Below are 20,534 nucleotides of genomic sequence, written 5' to 3'. Positions count from 1 at the left end.
TATCATTCAAAAAACCTTGAAAGGCAAGTCCGCGGTAAAAGAGACGTGGCTATAGGCGCAATCACACTGCAACATTTAGCCGTTTTCTCTGGATCTAGATAGATGTACAAGTTTAGTTACACTTGGTTGACACGGTCAATTCAATTTCTCTTTTATATTCATTCTAGTTTTATAGTTTTAAAGTTGATATGAAAATTGAGTATTCTGTTAAACTAATAACATGTAGAGCCAAGTACTAGTACTTCTAAACGTCGTATGAAGTGAAAAGGACTTCATTTTGAGAAAAGTCAAGACTGGAAATTTTTACGTTTCATCAATTCAAGGGTATTAACTCTCGTGGTTTATTATTTTTGACTGTGGATTCTGACTGATTCTGTGGATATTTTTATGGCAGTTTGGGGCATAATCCAGTAAGTGATGAGGCGTTCACAAATCTTTCTCTGAATAAATATTTAACGGTCCCCTTCTCCAATTTCCATCACATGTTATCGTGTATTGTCGACTGAATATAGGATTGAACGGGCAGGTCAACAACTTGAAACAAAATGGCGTCGTTCGTGTTCGCGAAGAATATGAGCACGAGCTTTCAGTATGTATAAATATGTGTACGCAATTGATTTTTGCCCATGACCTTCAGGGCTCAGCCAATAGATCTATGAAGTCCACTCGTCGCATTGATTTTAGTATTTTCTGAAAAAGATCACTTGGGCGAATGAACATAGTGAAAGCCCTGTACACTGAGAGTAAAACACAAGCTTTTTATGTACTGAGTATAATTTCAAAATTTAATGTTTAAGATGAGAAAGATCAGTTTAAAGCAAATTAAGCACCATAGGATTAATTACAGATTAATTTCCCTTTTTTACTATCCGCAGCAAAGACATGCAAAATAAATATAACTTTCATGCTTAACGAAAGAAGTTCCTGTTTGAACAAAAAATGATAAAAATGACTGCTCTTGTTGTTGTGTCAGAATATAAGATCGAAGTGCCAAGTTTAGAGAATAAAAAACTATATAAATATAACAGTAAATTCAGTTTGCATATAATTTGGTTTATTTATTTATTTATTTTTTGTGCCCATCCCAGAGGTGCAATATTGTTTTAAACAAGATGACTGGAAAGAACTGAATTTTTCCTATTTTTATGCCAAATTTGGTGTCAACTAACAAAGTATTTGCAGAGAAAATGGCAATGTTAAAGTTTACCACGGACACACAGACATACAGACACACACACACACACACAGACAACCGAACACCGGGTTAAAACATAGACTCACTTTGTTTACACAAGTGAGTCAAAAATGGATTTTCTTTTTCTGCTTTTATGTAATCCCTCCCCATCACCATCTTCCACCTACCCCCCTACCCCATTCTTATCACCATCTTCCACCTACCCCCCTACCCCATTCTTACCACCATCTTCCACCTACCCCCTACCCCATTCTTACCACCATCTTCCACCTACCCCCCTACCCCATTCTTACCACCATCTTCCACCTACCCCCTACCCCATTCTTACCACCATCTTCCACCTACCCCCCTACCCCATTCTTACCACTATCTTCCACCTACCCCCCTACCCCATTCTTACCACCATCTTCCACCTACCCCCTACCCCATTCTTACCACCATCTTCCACCTACCCCCCTACCCCATTCTTATCACCATCTTCCACCTACCCCCCTACCCCATTCTTACCACCATCTTCCACCTACCCCGCCTACCCCATTCTTATCACCATCTTCCACATAACCCCCTCCCCCAACCCCACCACCATCTTCCACACCCCCCCTCCCGCAACCCCACCACCATCTTCCACCCCCTCCCCTTAACCCCACCACCATCTTCCACCCCCTTCCCCAACCCCATCACCATCTTCCACCTACCCCCCTCCCCCAACCCCACCACCATCTTCAACCTCCCCTCCCCCAACCCTATCACCATCTTCCACCTACCCCCCTCCCCCAACCCCACCACCATCTTCCACCTCCCCTCCCCCAACCCCACCACCATCTTCCACCCCCCCTCCCCCAACCCCACCACCACCTCCCCCATCCCCCAACCCCACCACCATCTTCCACCTACCCCCTTCCCCAACCCCACCACCACCTCCCCCATCCCCCAACCCCACCACCATCTTCCACCTACCCCCTTCCCCAACCCCACTACCACCTCCCCCAACCCCACCACCATCTTCCACCTACCCCCTTCCCCAACCCCACCACCACCTCCCCCATCCCCACCACCATCTTCCACCTACCCCCTTCCCCAACCCCACCACCACCTCCCCCATCCCCCAACCCCACCACCATCTTCCACCTACCCCCTTCCCCAACCCCACCACCACCTCCCCCATCCCCCAACTCCACCACCATCTTCCACCCCCTCCCCTCCCCCAACTTCCACCCCCCCTCCCCCAACCCCATCTTCCACCCCCCCTCCCACAACCCAATCACCATCTCCCCCCTCACCATCTTCCACCTACCCCCCTCCCCCAACCCCACCTCCCCCCTCCCCACCACCATCTTCCACCCCCTCCCCTCCCCCAACTTCCAACCCCCCTCCCCCAACCCCATCACCATCTTCCACCTGCGCCCTTCCTCTCTATTTCTCACATTTTAGATCTTAGTACACTGAAATGGATGTTTTTAAGTATCTGTCCCATAAAATAAAGTAAAAATCCGATGTATACAGAGCACAAACTGTGTCAAACTCAGTTCAAATATAAAATTAACACAGTAACACAACAGTGGAACAGTAAAACATAAAGGACAGCTGTACATACTTTGCTGCTTACTGTCAGCATCTGCAGTAAAGAAACCAAGACACACACAATGCTGGCTAACAGAATTGAAAAGAAGGTCGTGAAAGTGAAGGGTTACCCTATGTGTGTGTGTGTGTGTGTGTGTGTGTGTGTGTGTGTGTGTGTGAAAGCCATGGTTTTCTCTATATATGATAACCTCCCATTTAAAGGAACAAAACAAGTTATTTTGAACCCCACCCCCTAGATCTAGTCAGATTCTAATCATAAAAGTTAAACGAAAACTTTTTTTGATGTTTCTTTTCATTCTTTATGGAAAATGCAATCACACACACACACAAACACACACATTAATTTTATGTGTGTGCGTGTGTGAATAGAGTAGTCAACATCACGAAACTCTAAGGTTGAAAAGATCAAGAAAATAGAAACAAGACATGTAACCAGTTCGTTATGCATAACATCACGAAATCCTATATTACTATTCACATTGATATATCCATATGCATGTAACAAAGAGAAATTCATAAATGTGTGCGTGTGCGTGTGTGTGTGTGAAAAGCCAAAGGCAACAGTGGAAAAGAAAACAGGCTTATAGAAAGGGGGGAAACAGAAGACAAATGATTTGTGTAAAAAGGGAAAAACAGGACAAATTTGATCATGGAAATGTTCATGGCATCCTCACTAAAAATATGAGGCATCGTAAAGAAAGATTAAACTCTTTCACTTGCTACGCGAAGTATGTGAAGCAAGAGATTAACAAAGGAGCGAGAGAGAGACTCACTTTTCTTGGAGCCGGATTTTCCTGACGCTCTGCCACTGGCCGCTGGAGTTTCTGGAACAAACACCCACACCAGACAACGTTAACACTGGAACATACACCCACACCAGACAACGTTAACACTGGAACATACACCCACACCAGACAACGTTAACACTGGAACATACACCCACACCAGACAACGTTAACACACCAGACAACGTTAACACACCAGACAACGTTAACACTGGAACACACCCACACCAAATAACGTTAACACTGGAACACATCCACACCAGACAACGTTAACACTGGAACACACCCACACCAGACAACGTTAACACTGGAACACACCCACACCAAACAACGTTAACACACCAAACAACGTTAACACAGGAACATACACCCACACCAAACAACGATAACACTGGAACATACACCCACACCAAACAACGCTCACACTAGAACACACCCACACAAAACAACGTTAACACTGGAACACACCCACACCAAACAACGTTAACACAGGAACACACCCACACCAAACAACGTTAACACTGGAACACACCCACACCAAACAACGTTAACACTGGAACACACCCACACCAAACAACGTTAACACTGGAACACACCCACACCAGACAACGTTAACACTGGAACATACACCCACACCAAACAACGTTAACACTGGAACACATCCACACCAAACAAAGTTAACACTGGAATATACACCCACACCAAACAACGTTAACATTGGAACACACCCACACCAAACAACGTTAACACTGAAACAAACCCGCACCAAACAACGTTAACAGTGGAACACACCCACACCAAACAAGGTTAACACTGGAACATACACCCACACCAAACAACGTTAACACTGGAACAATCCCACACCAAACAACGTTAACACTGGAACATACACCCACACCAAACAACGTTAACACTGGAACACACCCACACCAGACAACGTTAACACTGGAACATACACCCACACCAAACAACGTTAACACTGGAACAAACCCACACCAAACAACGTTAACACTGGTACATACACCCACACCAAACAACGTTAACACTGGAACATACACCCACACCAAACAACGTTAACACTGGAAGACACCCACACCAGACAACGTTAACACAGGAACATACACCCACACCAAACAACGTTAACACTGGAACATACACCCACACCAAACAACGTTAACACTGGAACACACCCACACCAGACAATGTTAACACAGGAACATACACCACACCAAACAACGTTAACACTGGAACACACCCACACCAAACAACGTTAACACTGGAACATACCCACACCAAACAACGTTAACACTGGAACACACCCACACCAGACAACGTTAACACAGGAACATACACCCACACCAAACAACGTTAACACCCACACCAAACAACGTTAACACTGGAACACACCCACACCAGACAACGTTAACATAGGAACATACACCCACACCAAACAACGTTAACACTGGAACACACACCAACACCAAACAATGTTAACACTGGAACATACACCCACACCAAACAATGTTAACACTGGAACATACACCCACACCAAACAAAGTTAACACTGGAACACACCCACACCAAACAACGTTAACACTGGAACACACCTACACCAAACAACGTTAACACTGGAACACACCCACACCAAACAACGTTAAAACTGGAACAAACCCGCACCAAACAACATTAACACTGGAACACACCCACACCAAACAACGTTAACACTGGAACATACACCCACACCAAACAACGTTAACACTGGAACACACCCACACCAAACAACGTTAACACTGGAACACACCCACACCAGACAACGTTAACACAGGAACATACACCCACACCAGACAACGTTAACACAGGAACATACACCCACACCAAACAACGTTAACACTGGAACATACACCCACACCAAACAACGTTAACACTGGAACACACCCACACCAGACAATGTTAACACAGGAACATACACCACACCAAACAACGTTAACACTGGAACACACCCACACCAAACAACGTTAACACTGGAACATACCCACACCAAACAACGTTAACACTGGAACACACCCACACCAGACAACGTTAACACAGGAACATACACCCACACCAAACAACGTTAACACCCACACCAAACAACGTTAACACTGGAACACACCCACACCAGACAACGTTAACATAGGAACATACACCCACACCAAACAACGTTAACACTGGAACACACACCAACACCAAACAATGTTAACACTGGAACATACACCCACACCAAACAATGTTAACACTGGAACATACACCCACACCAAACAAAGTTAACACTGGAACACACCCACACCAAACAACGTTAACACTGGAACACACCCACACCAAACAACGTTAACACTGGAACACACCCACACCAAACAACGTTAAAACTGGAACAAACCCGCACCAAACAACATTAACACTGGAACACACCCACACCAAACAACGTTAACACTGGAACATACACCCACACCAAACAACGTTAACACTGGAACACACCCACACCAAACAACGTTAACACTGGAACACACCCACACCAGACAACGTTAACACAGGAACATACACCCACACCAGACAACGTTAACACAGGAACATACACCCACACCAAACAACGTTAACACTGGAACACACCCACACCAAACAACGTTAACACTGGAACAAACCAGCACCAAACAAAATTAACACTGGAACACACTCACACCAAACATCGTTAACACTGGAACATACACCCACACCAAACAACGTTAACACTGGAACACACCCACACCAAACAACGTTAACACAGGAACACACCCACACCAAATAACGTTAACACTGGAACACACCCACACCAAACAACGTTAACACTGGAACACACCCACACCAAACAACGTGAACACTGGAACACACCCACACGAAACAACGTGAACACTGGAACACACTCACACCAAACAACGTTAACACTGGAACACACCCACACCAAACAACGTTAACACTGGAACACACCCACACCAAACAACGTGAACACTGGAACACACCCACACGAAACAACGTGAAAACTGGAACACACTCACACCAAACAACGTTAACACTGGAACAAACCCACACCAAAGAACGTTAACACTGGAACACACCCACACCAAACAACGTTAACACTGGACCATGCACCCACACCAAACAAGGTTAACACTGGAACATACGCCCACACCAAACAACGTTAACACTGGAACACACTCACACCAAAGAATGTTAACACTGGAACATACACCCACACCAAACAACGTTAACACTGGAACACACCCTCACCAAATAACGTTAACACTGGAACATCCACCCACACCAAACAACGTAACACTGGAACATACACCCACACCAAACAACGTTAACACTGGAACACACCCACACCAAACAACGTTAACACTGGAACACACCCACACCAAACAACGTTAACACTGGAACACACAAAAAGAAACAACGTTAACACTAAAACACACCCACACCAAATAATGTTAGCACTGGAGCACACCCACAACAAACAACGTTAAAACTGGAACTCACCCACAAGAAACAACGTTAACACTGGAACACACCTACACCAAACAATGTTAGCACTGAAAAACACAAGAAACAACGTTAACACTGGAACACACAAACAAGAAATAACGTTAACACTGGGACACACCCACACCAACCAATGTTAACACTGGAACATACACCCACACCAAACAATGTTAACACTGAAAAACACAACTAAGAAACAACGTTAACACTGGAACATACGTACACCAAACAACGTTAACACTGGAATACACACACACACACACACACACCAAACAACGTTAACACTGGAGCACACCCACACCAAACAACGTTAACAGTGGAACATACGCCCACACCAAATAACGTTAACACTGGAACGCACCCACACCAAATGTTAACACTGGAACATACACCCACACCAAACAACGTTAACACTGGAACACACACCCACACTAAGCAACGTTAACACTGGAACACACTCACACCAAAGAATGTTAACACTGGAACATTCACCCACACCAAAGAACGTTAACACTGGTACACACCCTCACCAAATAACGTTAACACTGGAACATCCACCCACACCAAACAACGTTAACACTGGAACATACACCCACACCAAACAACGTTAAAACTGGAACATACACCCACACCAAAGAACGTTAACACTGGAACACACAAAAAGAAACAACGTTAACACTGGAACACACCCACAACAAACAATGTTAACACTGAAAAACACAAATAAGAAACAACGTTAACACTGGAACATACGTACACCAAACAACGTTAACACTGGAACACACACACACACACACACACCAAACAACGTTAACACTGGAACACACCCACACCAAACAACATTAACACTGGAACACACCCACACCAAACAACGTTAACACTGGAACACACCCACACCAAACAACGTTAACACTGGAACATACACCCACACCAAACAACGTTAACACTGGAACATACGCCCACACCAAACAACGTTAACACTGGAACACACCCACACCAAACAATGTTAACACTGGAACATACACCCACACCAAACAACGTTAACACTGGAACACACCCACACGAAACAACGTGAACACTGGAACACACCCACACGAAACAACGTGAACACTGGAACACACTCACACCAAACAACGTTAACACTGGAACACACCCACACCAAACAACGTTAACACTGGAACACACCCACACGAAACAACGTGAACACTGGAACACACTCACACCAAACAACGTTAACACTGGAACACACCCACACCAAACAACGTTAACACTGGAACACACCCACACCAAACAACGTTAACACTGGAACACACCCACACCAAACAACGTTAACACTGGAACACACCCACACCAAACAACGTTAACACTGGAACACACCCACACCAAACAACGTGAACACTGGAACACACCCACACGAAACAACGTGAAAACTGGAACACACTCACACCAAACAACGTTAACACTGGAACAAACCCACACCAAAGAACGTTAACACTGGAACAAACCCACACCAAACAACGTTAACACTGGAACACACCCACACCAAACAACGTTAACACTGGACCATGCCCCCCACACCAAACAAGGTTAACACTGGAACATACGCCCACACCAAACAACGTTAACACTGGAACACACTCACACCAAAGAATGTTAACACTGGAACATACACCCACACGAAACAACGTTAACACTGGAACACACCCTCACCAAATAACGTTAACACTGGAACATCCACCCACACCAAACAACGTAACACTGGAACATACACCCACACCAAACAACGTTAACACTGGAACACACCCACACCAAACAACGTTAACACTGGAACACACAAAAAGAAACAACGTTAACACTAAAACACACTCACACCAAATAATGTTAGCACTGGAGCACACCCACAACAAACAACGTTAAAACTGGAACACACCTACACCAAACAATGTTAGCACTGAAAAACACAAGAAACAACGTTAACACTGGAACACACCTACACCAAACAATGTTAGCACTGAAAAACACAAGAAACAACGTTAACACTGGAACACACAAACAAGAAATAACGTTAACACTGGGACACACCCACACCAACCAATGTTAACACTGGAACATACACCCACACCAAACAATGTTAACACTGAAAAACACAACTAAGAAACAACGTTAACACTGGAACATACGTACACCAAACAACGTTAACACTGGAATACACACACACACACACACACACACACACACACACACACACACACCAAACAACGTTAACACTGGAGCACACCCACACCAAACAACGTTAACAGTGGAACATACGCCCACACCAAATAACGTTGACACTGGAACGCACCCACACCAAACAATGTTAACACTGGAACATACACCCACACCAAACAACGTTAACACTGGAACACACACCCACACTAAGCAACGTTAACACTGGAACACACTCACACCAAAGAATGTTAACACTGGAACATTCACCCACACCAAAGAACGTTAACACTGGAACACACCCTCACCAAATAACGTTAACACTGGAACATCCACCCACACCAAACAACGTTAACACTGGAACATACACCCACACCAAACAACGTTAACACTGGAACACACCCACACAAAACAACGTTAACACTGGAACACACAAAAAGAAACAACGTTACCACTGGAACACACCCACAACAAACAATGTTAACACTGAAAAACACAAATAAGAAACAACGTTAACACTGGAACATACGTACACCAAACAACGTTAACACTGGAACACACACACACACACACACACACACACCAAACAACGTTAACACTGGAACACACCCACACCAAACAACATTAACACTGGAACACACCCACACCAAACAACGTGAACACTGGAACACACCCACACCAAACAACGTTAACACTGGAACATACGCCCAAAGCAAACAACGTTAACACTGGAACACACCCACACCAAACAACGTTAACACTGGAACATACACCCACACCAAACAACGTTAACACTGGAACATACGCCCACAGCAAACAACGTTAACACTGGAACACACCCACACCAAACAATGTTAACACTGGAACATACACCCACACCAAACAACGTTAACACTGGAACACACCCACACCAAACAACGTTAACACTGGAACATACACCCACACCAAACAACGTTAACACTGGAACATACGCCCACAGCAAACAACGTTAACACTGGAACACACCCACACCAAACAATGTTAACACTGGAACATATACCCACACCAAACAACCTTAACACTGGAGCATACCACACCACACAAAGTTAATACTGGAACACACACCCACAAAACACAATGGTATCACTGGAAAACACTCACAACACACAATGTTAACACTGGAACACACCTATAACACATGTTAACACCCACCCACACCACACAATGCTAACACTGGAACACCCACACCACGCAATGCTAACACTGGAACACCCACACCACGCAATACTAACACTGGAACACCCACACTACACAATACTAACACTGGAACACCCACACCACGCAATGCTAACACTGGAACACCCACACCACGCAATGCTAACACTGGAACACCCACACCACGCAATACTAACACTGGAACACCCACATCACGCAATGCTAACACTGGAACACCCACACCACGCAATGCTAACACTGGAACACCCACACTACACAATACTAACACTTGAACACCCACACCACGCAATGCTAACATTGGAACAACCACACCACGCAATGCTAACACTGGAACACCCACACTACACAATGCTAACACTGGAACACCCACACCACGCAATGCTAACACTGGAACACCCACACCACGCAATGCTCACACTGGAACACCCACACTACACAATACTAACACTGGAACACCCACACCACGCAATGCTAACACTGGAACACCCACACTACGCAATGCTAACACTGGAACACCCACACCACGCAATGCTAACACTGGAACACACAATTACACAACACATAATGTTAACACTGAAACACACCATTACACAAAGTTAACACTAGAACAATATTAACACTGGAAAACACTGACACCACAAAATGTTAACACTGGAACAGAACAACACAACACAAAGTTAACACTAGAACACTCTCACAAAACAGAAAGTTATCACTGGAACACACTCACACCACACAACGTTATCACTGGAACACACTCACACCACACAACGTTATCGCTTGAACACACTCGCACCACACAACGTTATCACTTGAACACACTCACACCACACAACGTTATTGCTTGAACACACTCACACTACACAACGTTAACATGGAACACACTCACACCACACAACGTTAACATGGAACACACTCACACCACACAACGTTAACATGGAAACAAGAGGCAGAAAACAAGGAAACAACGAACACCAAACGTACGTTGTATCTGGCTGAACAACAAAGTCCAAGACCAACCAACACTTTGCATTGCCAGTTTTTACAATTTCTCATCTGAAGAAACAATGTTAGAGATTCATACACAGGCTGTAAAACATGCACAAAATGTGCCGAACATACTTTACATATAAAGAGAAAACAAAAGAAGAAACAAGCAAGTTATAATAACCAGATACTGATAGAAATCAACAAGGAAAGAACAAACTCCAAACGTAAACTTGATTTTGATCACCATCACCTGTACTGCTGTCTGGGTACAGAGAAACACATAGTCAGGGTATCAATCTGCTGTCAATCAACAGAGAAACACATAGGGTATCAATCTGCTGTCAATCAACAGAGAAACACATAGTCAGGGTATCAATCTGCTGTCAATCAACAGAGAAACACATAGGGTATCAATCTGCTGTCAATCAACAGAGAAACACATAGTCAGGGTATCAATCTGCTGCCAATCAACAGAGAAACACATAGGGTATCAATCTGCTGTCAATCAACAGAGAAACACATAGTCAGGGTATCAATCTGCTGTCAATCAACAGAGAAACACATAGTCAGGGTATCAATCTGCTGTCAATCAACAGAGAAACACATAGTCAGGGTATCAATCTGCTGTCAATCAACAGAGAAACATATAGTCAGGGTATCAATCTGCTGCCAATCAACAGAGAAACACATAGGGTATCAATCTGCTGTCAATCAACAGAGAAACACATAGTCAGGGTATCAATCTGCTGTCAATCAACAGAGAAACACATAGTCAGGGTATCAATCTGCTGTCAATCAACAGAGAAACACATAGTCAGGGTATCAATCTGCTGTCAATCAACAGAGAAACACATAGGGTATCAATCTGCTGTCAATCAACAGAGAAACACATAGTCAGGTTATCAATCTGCTGTCAATCAACAGAGAAACACATAGGGTATCAATCTGCTGCCAATCAACAGAGAAACACATAGTCAGGGTATCAATCTGCTGTCAATCAACAGAGAAACACATAGTCAGGGTATCAATCTGCTGTCAATCAACAGAGAAACACATAGTCAGGGTATCAATCTGCTGTCAATCAACAGAGAAACACATAGGGTATCAATCTGCTGCCAATCAACAGAGAAACACATAGGGTATCAATCTGCTGTCAATCAACAGAGAAACACATAGTCAGGGTATCAATCTGCTGTCAATCAACAGAGAAACGCATAGTCAGGGTATCAATCTGCTGTCAATCAACAGAGAAACACATAGTCAGGGTATCAATCTGCTGTCAATCAACAGAGAAACACATAGTCAGGGTATCAATCTGCTGCCAATCAACAGAGAAACGCATAGTCAGGGTATCAATCTGCTGTCAATCAACAGAGAAACACATAGTCAGGGTATCAATCTGCTGTCAATCAACAGAGAAACGCATAGTCAGGGTATCAATCTGCTGTCAATCAACAGAGAAACACATAGTCAGGGTATCAATCTGCTGTCAATCAACAGAGAAACACATAGTCAGGGTATCAATCTGCTGCCAATCAACAGAGAAACACATAGGGTATCAATCTGCTGTCAATTAACAGAGAAACACATAGTCAGGGTATCAATCTGCTGTCAATCAACAGAGAAACACATAGTCAGGTTATCAATCTGCTGTCAATCAACAGAGAAACACATAGGGTATCAATCTGCTGCCAATCAACAGAGAAACACATAGTCAGGGTATCAATCTGCTGTCAATCAACAGAGAAACACATAGTCAGGGTATCAATCTGCTGTCAATCAACAGAGAAACACATAGTCAGGGTATCAATCTGCTGTCAATCAACAGAGAAACACATAGGGTATCAATCTGCTGCCAATCAACAGAGAAACACATAGGGTATCAATCTGCTGTCAATCAACAGAGAAACACATAGTCAGGGTATCAATCTGCTGTCAATCAACAGAGAAACGCATAGTCAGGGTATCAATCTGCTGTCAATCAACAGAGAAACACATAGTCAGGGTATCAATCTGCTGTCAATCAACAGAGAAACACATAGTCAGGGTATCAATCTGCTGCCAATCAACAGAGAAACGCATAGTCAGGGTATCAATCTGCTGTCAATCAACAGAGAAACACATAGTCAGGGTATCAATCTGCTGTCAATCAACAGAGAAACACATAGTCAGGGTATCAATCTGCTGTCAATCAACAGAGAAACACATAGTCAGGGTATCAATCTGCTGTCAATCAACAGAGAAACACATAGTCAGGGTATCAATCTGCTGCCAATCAACAGAGAAACACATAGGGTATCAATCTGCTGTCAATTAACAGAGAAACACATAGTCAGGGTATCAATCTGCTGTCAATCAACAGAGAAACACATAGTCAGGGTATCAATCTGCTGTCAATCAACAGAGAAACATATTTTCAAGGTATCTGTCTGGTGTCAGTCAATACAGAAACATGTGGTCAAGGTATCTGACTGGTGTCAGTCAATACAGAAACATATGTTCAAAATACAATAGAGAAACATATGTGTGAATCAACAGAGAAACATATGTTCAAGTTACATATCTGGTGTGAATCAACAGAGAAACATATGTTCAAATTACATATCTGGTGTGAATCAATAGAGAAACATATGTTCAAATTACATATCTGGTGTGAATCAACAGAGAAACATATGTTCAAATTACATATCTGGTGTCAATCAATAGAGAAACATATGTTCAAATTACATATCTGGTGTGAATCAATAGAGAAATATATGTTCAAATTACATATCTGGTGTGAATCAATAGAGAAACATGTTCAAATTACATATCTGGTGTGAATCAATAGAGAAACATGTTCAAATTACATATCTGGTGTGAATCAATAGAGAAACATGTTCAAATTACATATCTGGTGTCAATCAATAGAGAAACATGTTCAAATTACATATCTGGTGTGAATCAATAGAGAAAAATATGTTCAAATTACATATCTGGTGTCAATCAATAGAGAAACATGTTCAAATTACATATCTGGTGTCAATCAATAGAGAAACATATGTTCAAATTACATATCTGGTGTCAATCAATAGAGAAACATATGTTCAAATTACATATCTGGTGTCAATCAATAGAGAAACATATGTTCAAATTACATATCTGGTGTCAGTCAATAGAGAAACATATGTTCAAATTACATATCTGGTTTCAATCAATAGAGAAACATATGTTCAAATTACATATCTGGTGTCAGTCAATAGAGAAACATATGTTCAAATTACATATCTGGTGTCAATCAATAGAGAAACACAGGGTCAGAGTATTTTGTGCCAGTTAATAGACAAACACAGGGTCAGAGTATTTTGTGCCAGTTAATAGAGAAACACAGGGTCAGAGTATTTTGTGCCAGTTAATAGAGAAATACAGGGTCACAGTATTTTGTGCCAGTTAATAGAGAAACACAGGGTCAGAGTATTTTGTGCCAGTTAATAGAGAAACACAGGGTCACAGTATTTTGTGCCAGTTAATAGACAAACACAGGGTCAGAGTATTTTGTGCCAGTTAATAGAGAAACACAGGGTCAAGGCATTTTGTGCCAGTTAATAGAGAAACAAATGCTCAGGATCTGGTAGTCAATCAATTGAGAAAATTTAATGTTATGTTCAAAAACATATCTAGTGTCAATCAATAGAGAAAGAGGGTATCAATCTAGTGTTAATCAACAGAGAAACATGTTCAAGGTATCTATATACAGATATTGTCATGGTATTTATCTGGTGTCAAAGAAACACATAGTCAACGTGTTTATCTGGTATTAATCAACATAGAAACATGAAGTTTATCTGGTCTGGTACACAGTCAGGGTAAATATCTGGTATAAATCAATAGAGAAATACTGTCAGCGTGTTTATCTGGTGAAAGTCAAGAGAGAAACACAAGGTCAGTTTATTTATCTGTGGTCAATCAATGGAGAAACGCACTGTCATCAGTCATAGGATTTACCTGGTGTCAGTCAATATCATTCCACCACTGTCTGTTCTTCTAACCTGACAAACCCAGCGTCAAAGATTTACACTTCAGTATGAAGCATTCAGATAACACCAAGACTTCATTTCTAAAGATGTAGCAACATATGTTAAGGTGCACAGCAGTTCTCTCTCTCTCTCTCTTTCTCTGGGGTAGATTTAGTTTAAATTTAATTAGACCAGTTTAGGTTCTGGTTTAGACCAGTTTTTGCTTCTTTTCTCTATTTCTGCATTTGTTGGCTGCAAATCCTAACGTTCATTCACTGATATCTGCTGGCAGGCTTTTACATGTTGGACTGTTTTTAACCCCGCCATTGGCAGCGGTAATCCATGATTTCAGGGGCGTGCATGGTGTGTGAACGTCTGTCAGCGCGGTGTGTGTCACTCACGATCCACAGTCCACAATGACCATGAGCTGTGGTGTCCCTGTGTGTGCTGCACTCACCAGGTTTGGGGCCGAGGGGCAGGGCCAGGATGTTTGGGGTGGACACGTCCTGACTGAAGGCTCTCCAGGCCAGCGCCATATCCGGGGTGGCCGCCTCCCGCAGGGCATTCCGCAACATGCCGTACAGGACTTCATTGAAATGCTGAACACCACACACAATGCTACAAGGTTCCATGGCCTTGTGCGGCCCTCGGGGCAGTGAATTAATGTCCACTGTGTCTAGGACTTGGCATAGAATGGCAGTGAATTAATGTCCACTGTGTCTAGGACTTGGCATAGGATGGCAGTGAATTCATGTCCACTGTGTCTAGGACTTGGCATAGGATGGCAGTGAATTCATGTCCACTGTGTCTAGGACTTGGCATAGAATGGCAGTGAATCATGTCCACTGTGCCTAGGACTGGCATAGGATGGCAGTGAATTCATGTCCACTGTGTCTAGGACTTGGCATAGAATGGCAGTGAATTCATGTCCACTGTGTCTAGGACTTGGCATAGAATGGCAGTGAATTCATGTCCACTGTGTCTAGGACTTGGCATAGGATGGCAGTGAATTCATGTCCACTGTGTCTAGGACTTGGCATAGGATGGCAGTGAATTCATGTCCACTGTGTCTAGGACTTGGCATAGGATGGCAGTGAAATCATGTCCACTGTGTCTAGGACTTGGCATAGGATGGCAGTGAATTCATGTCCACTGTGTCTAGGACTTGGCATAGGATGGCAGTGAATTCATGTCCACTGTGTCTAGGACTTGGCATAGGATGGCAGTGAGCCCAGTCCTCTCACCGTTTTAACATTTCCCACCCGGTCGGGTGGCCATTTATGCCTGGGTGGAATGAGTAAAATGACTTGACCAAGGTCACAACACTACTCCGAAACGGGGGCTCGAACCCTGTTCAGCAGTCAGCATTGGATCACACAAGTCCCACGCTTCACCCACCCTGCCACGGCACCGCCAGTGTTTGTTGGTGTAAACTGTCTTTGTATCTCACTCTGTCTCTGTCTGTCTCTCTGTCTGTCTGTCTGTCTCTCTGTCTGTCTGTCTGTCTCTCTGTCTGTCTGTCTGTCTGTCTGTCTGTCTCTCTGTCTGTCTGTCTGTCTGTCTGTCTCTCTGTCTGTCTGTCTGTCTCTCTGTCTGTCTGTCTGTCTGTCTGTCTGTCTGTCTCTCTGTCTGTCTGCCCACTTGCTCACCTGTCTGCACATCTCTGTGCTTATGTGCTGAGGATCGGGGCAAGGTTTGATTGTATGTTTCTTATACGAAAGGAACAGCAAAACAACAACGAGACAACCATCATCATCATCATCATCTACTTCTCCTTCTTCTTCACCATCATCATCTTCATCAGCACAAAGAAACACAGGAAACCAACATCTGTCATAAGAGTAACAATGCTGTGTTCGCCACACATACCTGGTAGTGCAGCCGCCTGGACATGGCTTTGTTGGCAGCAAAGGGGCAGTGCAGGGCCTCCAGCTGTTGCTTGGCTTCGGCCAGTAAGTGGCCATCACAGAACGCCGTGATACACTTGTGCAGGCCATTCATCACCTGCACTGAGTTGTCCTTGAACCGACAGCTCTCCTATTCCCCCAAAACCCCGTACACACACACACACACACACACACACACACACACACACACACACACACACACACATGTTGTTATGTCGAAACTATTCTGTTTCACTAAATATATGCAAATTAAGCATAACTTAAGTGTGATTTCAATAACAAGCTCACATAATTCCGGTACAGTGCGAGCCGTCAAGACTGACAATGTGTGATACCTACTGAATTCAACACAAGAAGAGAAAAACTGAGGTGTCCTATCAAAAGACAAAACAACAACAACAACAACAAAAACAAAAACAGAATACATTTTGAATGGTTTATATTGTCACCTTGACCCCTGACTTGGAATGTCAGAAGTGTTCATGCCCTGACCATGACTCATCACTTGTTAAGGCACCACACAGATTGAATTGTCGTAACGTTTTTTATGTTGTCATGTTGGAATGTCTGACCTTGACTTTGAACATGGTTTCTGCTTTCATTGTGACCAATGACTGAAACAATTTTTCACACCATTTTGAATACAGACCTAAGCTTTTCTTTGGACTGTATTGAGTCATTGAACTCTGGCCTTGAAGTTCAGCAGATTCAAGTTCTCAACATGACCAGTCAGTGTTCAAAGCTGGATGCATATTGGAGAAGACAGAGGCTGGTCTTGAGGATCATCATACCCAGATAGATGCTGACGAAACAGACACTAAGAGACAGCAACAGTTCACACATCCTCAGCACAACACCCAGAGAAAGTGGACCAGCAAAGAGAGTTCAAGAATGAAATAAGAGACAGCAACAGTTCACACATCCTCAGCACAACACCCAGAGAAAGTGGACCAGCAAAGAGAGTTCCAGAATGAAATAAGAGACAGCAACAGTTCACACATCCTCAGCACAACACTCAGAGAAAGTGGAACAGCAAAGAGAGTTCAAGTATGAAATAAGAGACAGCAACAGTTCACACATCCTCAGCACAACACCCAGAGAAAGTGGACCAGCAAAGAGAGTTCCAGTATGAAATAAGAGACAGCAACAGTTCACACATCCTCAGCACAACACCCAGAGAAAGTGGACCAGAAAAGAGAGTTCCAGAATGAAATAAGAGACAGCAACAGTTCACACATCCTCAGCACAACACCCAGAGAAAGTGGACCAGCAAAGAGAGTTCCAGTATGAAATAAGAGACAGCAACAGTTCACACATCCTCAGCACAACACCCAGAGAAAGTGGACCAGCAAAGAGAGTTCCAGAATGAAATAAGAGACAGCAACAGTTCACACATCCTCAGCACAACACCCAGAGAAAGTGGACCAGCAAAGAGAGTTCCAGTATGAAATAAGAGACAGCAACAGTTCACACATCCTCAGCACAACACCCAGAGAAAGTGGACCAGAAAAGAGAGTTCCAGAATGAAGGTGAGGACAGCATGATACGACAGAAGTGAAGCGGATGGTGTGCAGCATGGAAGCCGAGAACAGCACTCACATAAACCAGGTGAGGCATGATGGTCTCCTCATCTCCAAACACTACGGGCACTGTGGAACATATGTGGATGTGGTGGGCCAGTGGTGACGTCATCATCAACTTCAGCACATGTCGCCTGTAATCCGCCATCATAGTCAGTATTAGTGCCCAGTCACAGGGCACCATATCTGGATGGGACGGGAGGGAGGCTCATGTCTTCTTCCTCAGTCTCACATCCCTACAGCTACAATACCCTTTGCAAGTTATTTGTTGATTTTCCCAGTTTTAAGTCAACCTATGGCAATCACTTTTTCCTCCATGTTTGGTGTATTTTTTTTCTTTGTAAAAGAATAAAAGTGATCTTGATTTTTATGGTTTTCGTAAGTCAGATGTCATTTGAATAGAGCACACAAGCAGAGGCAGACAAAACAAGGATTCGATGGTCGCCATGGTTGTCATAGTTTCACAAACTATCCATTATCACCCCAGCCCTGTTGTTAATGATGATGAACAAGGTAATGAAGAAAAGACACACACACACACACACACACACACACACACACACACACACACACACACACTCACACACACACAAATGTATGAATGCGTGTATGTATATATTCTGATGTTTGATGTTTTACACTTACTTAAATCTTTCTTTCTGAGGCGTACTTTTCTGTTTCCATTAATCCTGATTATATGTAATTTTTCCTTAATTTAAAACAAAGTAACAACAATCAAAAACAGTTGGTGTGGATCACACACCCGAAAAACATGGTAAAATCGGGACTATTTTGACATGCCACCACTTGCAATCTAAATTAATGCCTTCCCCTGGTTCTTTCATCATGTACGTGTTATCCATAACCACATTCTACATTTCCTACCAAGCCCCATCAAAGCTATAATCAAAAATCAAACATCAAACTACAGGCGTAGATTGTGACCAGCTTCAATACCAATATGTCATGAACAATCATGAATTGTTGGGTTGCTCCTGTCTCACAATACAAGAGAACACACACACACACACACACACATTCATATGCATGGAAACATACACAAACACACACACATAAAAAAAACAACAACAACAACAACAAAAAACCACGGACACGCACACACTCTCTAACTAGCATCGTGAGGCATATGTTCACAAAATACCACGTCTAAACAAGACAACTGAACAATTCACACATTCACCTTTACACAAGCCCTTCTTCCAAGAGCCCAATCTAACGCAACGAGAAACCTCACACAGCTGGCAAATACACGGATCAACTTTCCAAGAAGCCCACACAGATTAAAGGGAAGAGATTATCCGGGTGGCAGATTTAACCAAGGGGAGGGGGTGGTGATGGGGGACTTATCCGGGGCTAAACTTACTCGAGGGTGCCAGACTTACCCGAGGCCAGACTTATCCAGGAGGCATACTTTCATCAGGGGCAGTCTTATCCAGGAGGCAGACTTACATCAGGGGCAGTCTTATCCAGGGGGGCAGACTTACATCAGGGGCAGTCTTATC

General features: G+C 43.4%; 1 protein-coding gene across 1 annotated transcript in view; it reads right to left on the bottom strand.

Annotated features, from left to right (window-relative positions):
• LOC143283195 (androglobin-like) overlaps positions 1–20,534 on the bottom strand; it is a 200,635-nt gene that overhangs the window by 97,423 nt on the left and 82,678 nt on the right. The window contains exons 15-19 of the mRNA XM_076589370.1: positions 19,031–19,145; positions 17,394–17,561; positions 15,982–16,123; positions 10,986–11,076; positions 3,550–3,600 (exon numbers count right to left, since the gene is read on the bottom strand). Coding sequence (XP_076445485.1) covers positions 3,550–3,600; positions 10,986–11,076; positions 15,982–16,123; positions 17,394–17,561; positions 19,031–19,145 — 567 coding nt within the window. The remainder of the gene's footprint in view (positions 1–3,549; positions 3,601–10,985; positions 11,077–15,981; positions 16,124–17,393; positions 17,562–19,030; positions 19,146–20,534) is intronic.

The sequence above is a fragment of the Babylonia areolata genome, chromosome 6 (assembly GCF_041734735.1).
Source record: "Babylonia areolata isolate BAREFJ2019XMU chromosome 6, ASM4173473v1, whole genome shotgun sequence".
NCBI classification, from domain to species: Eukaryota; Metazoa; Mollusca; class Gastropoda; order Neogastropoda; family Buccinidae; genus Babylonia; species Babylonia areolata.
The sequence above is the reverse complement of the archived record's forward strand: the minus strand, read 5'-3'. Positions and strand labels throughout refer to the sequence as shown.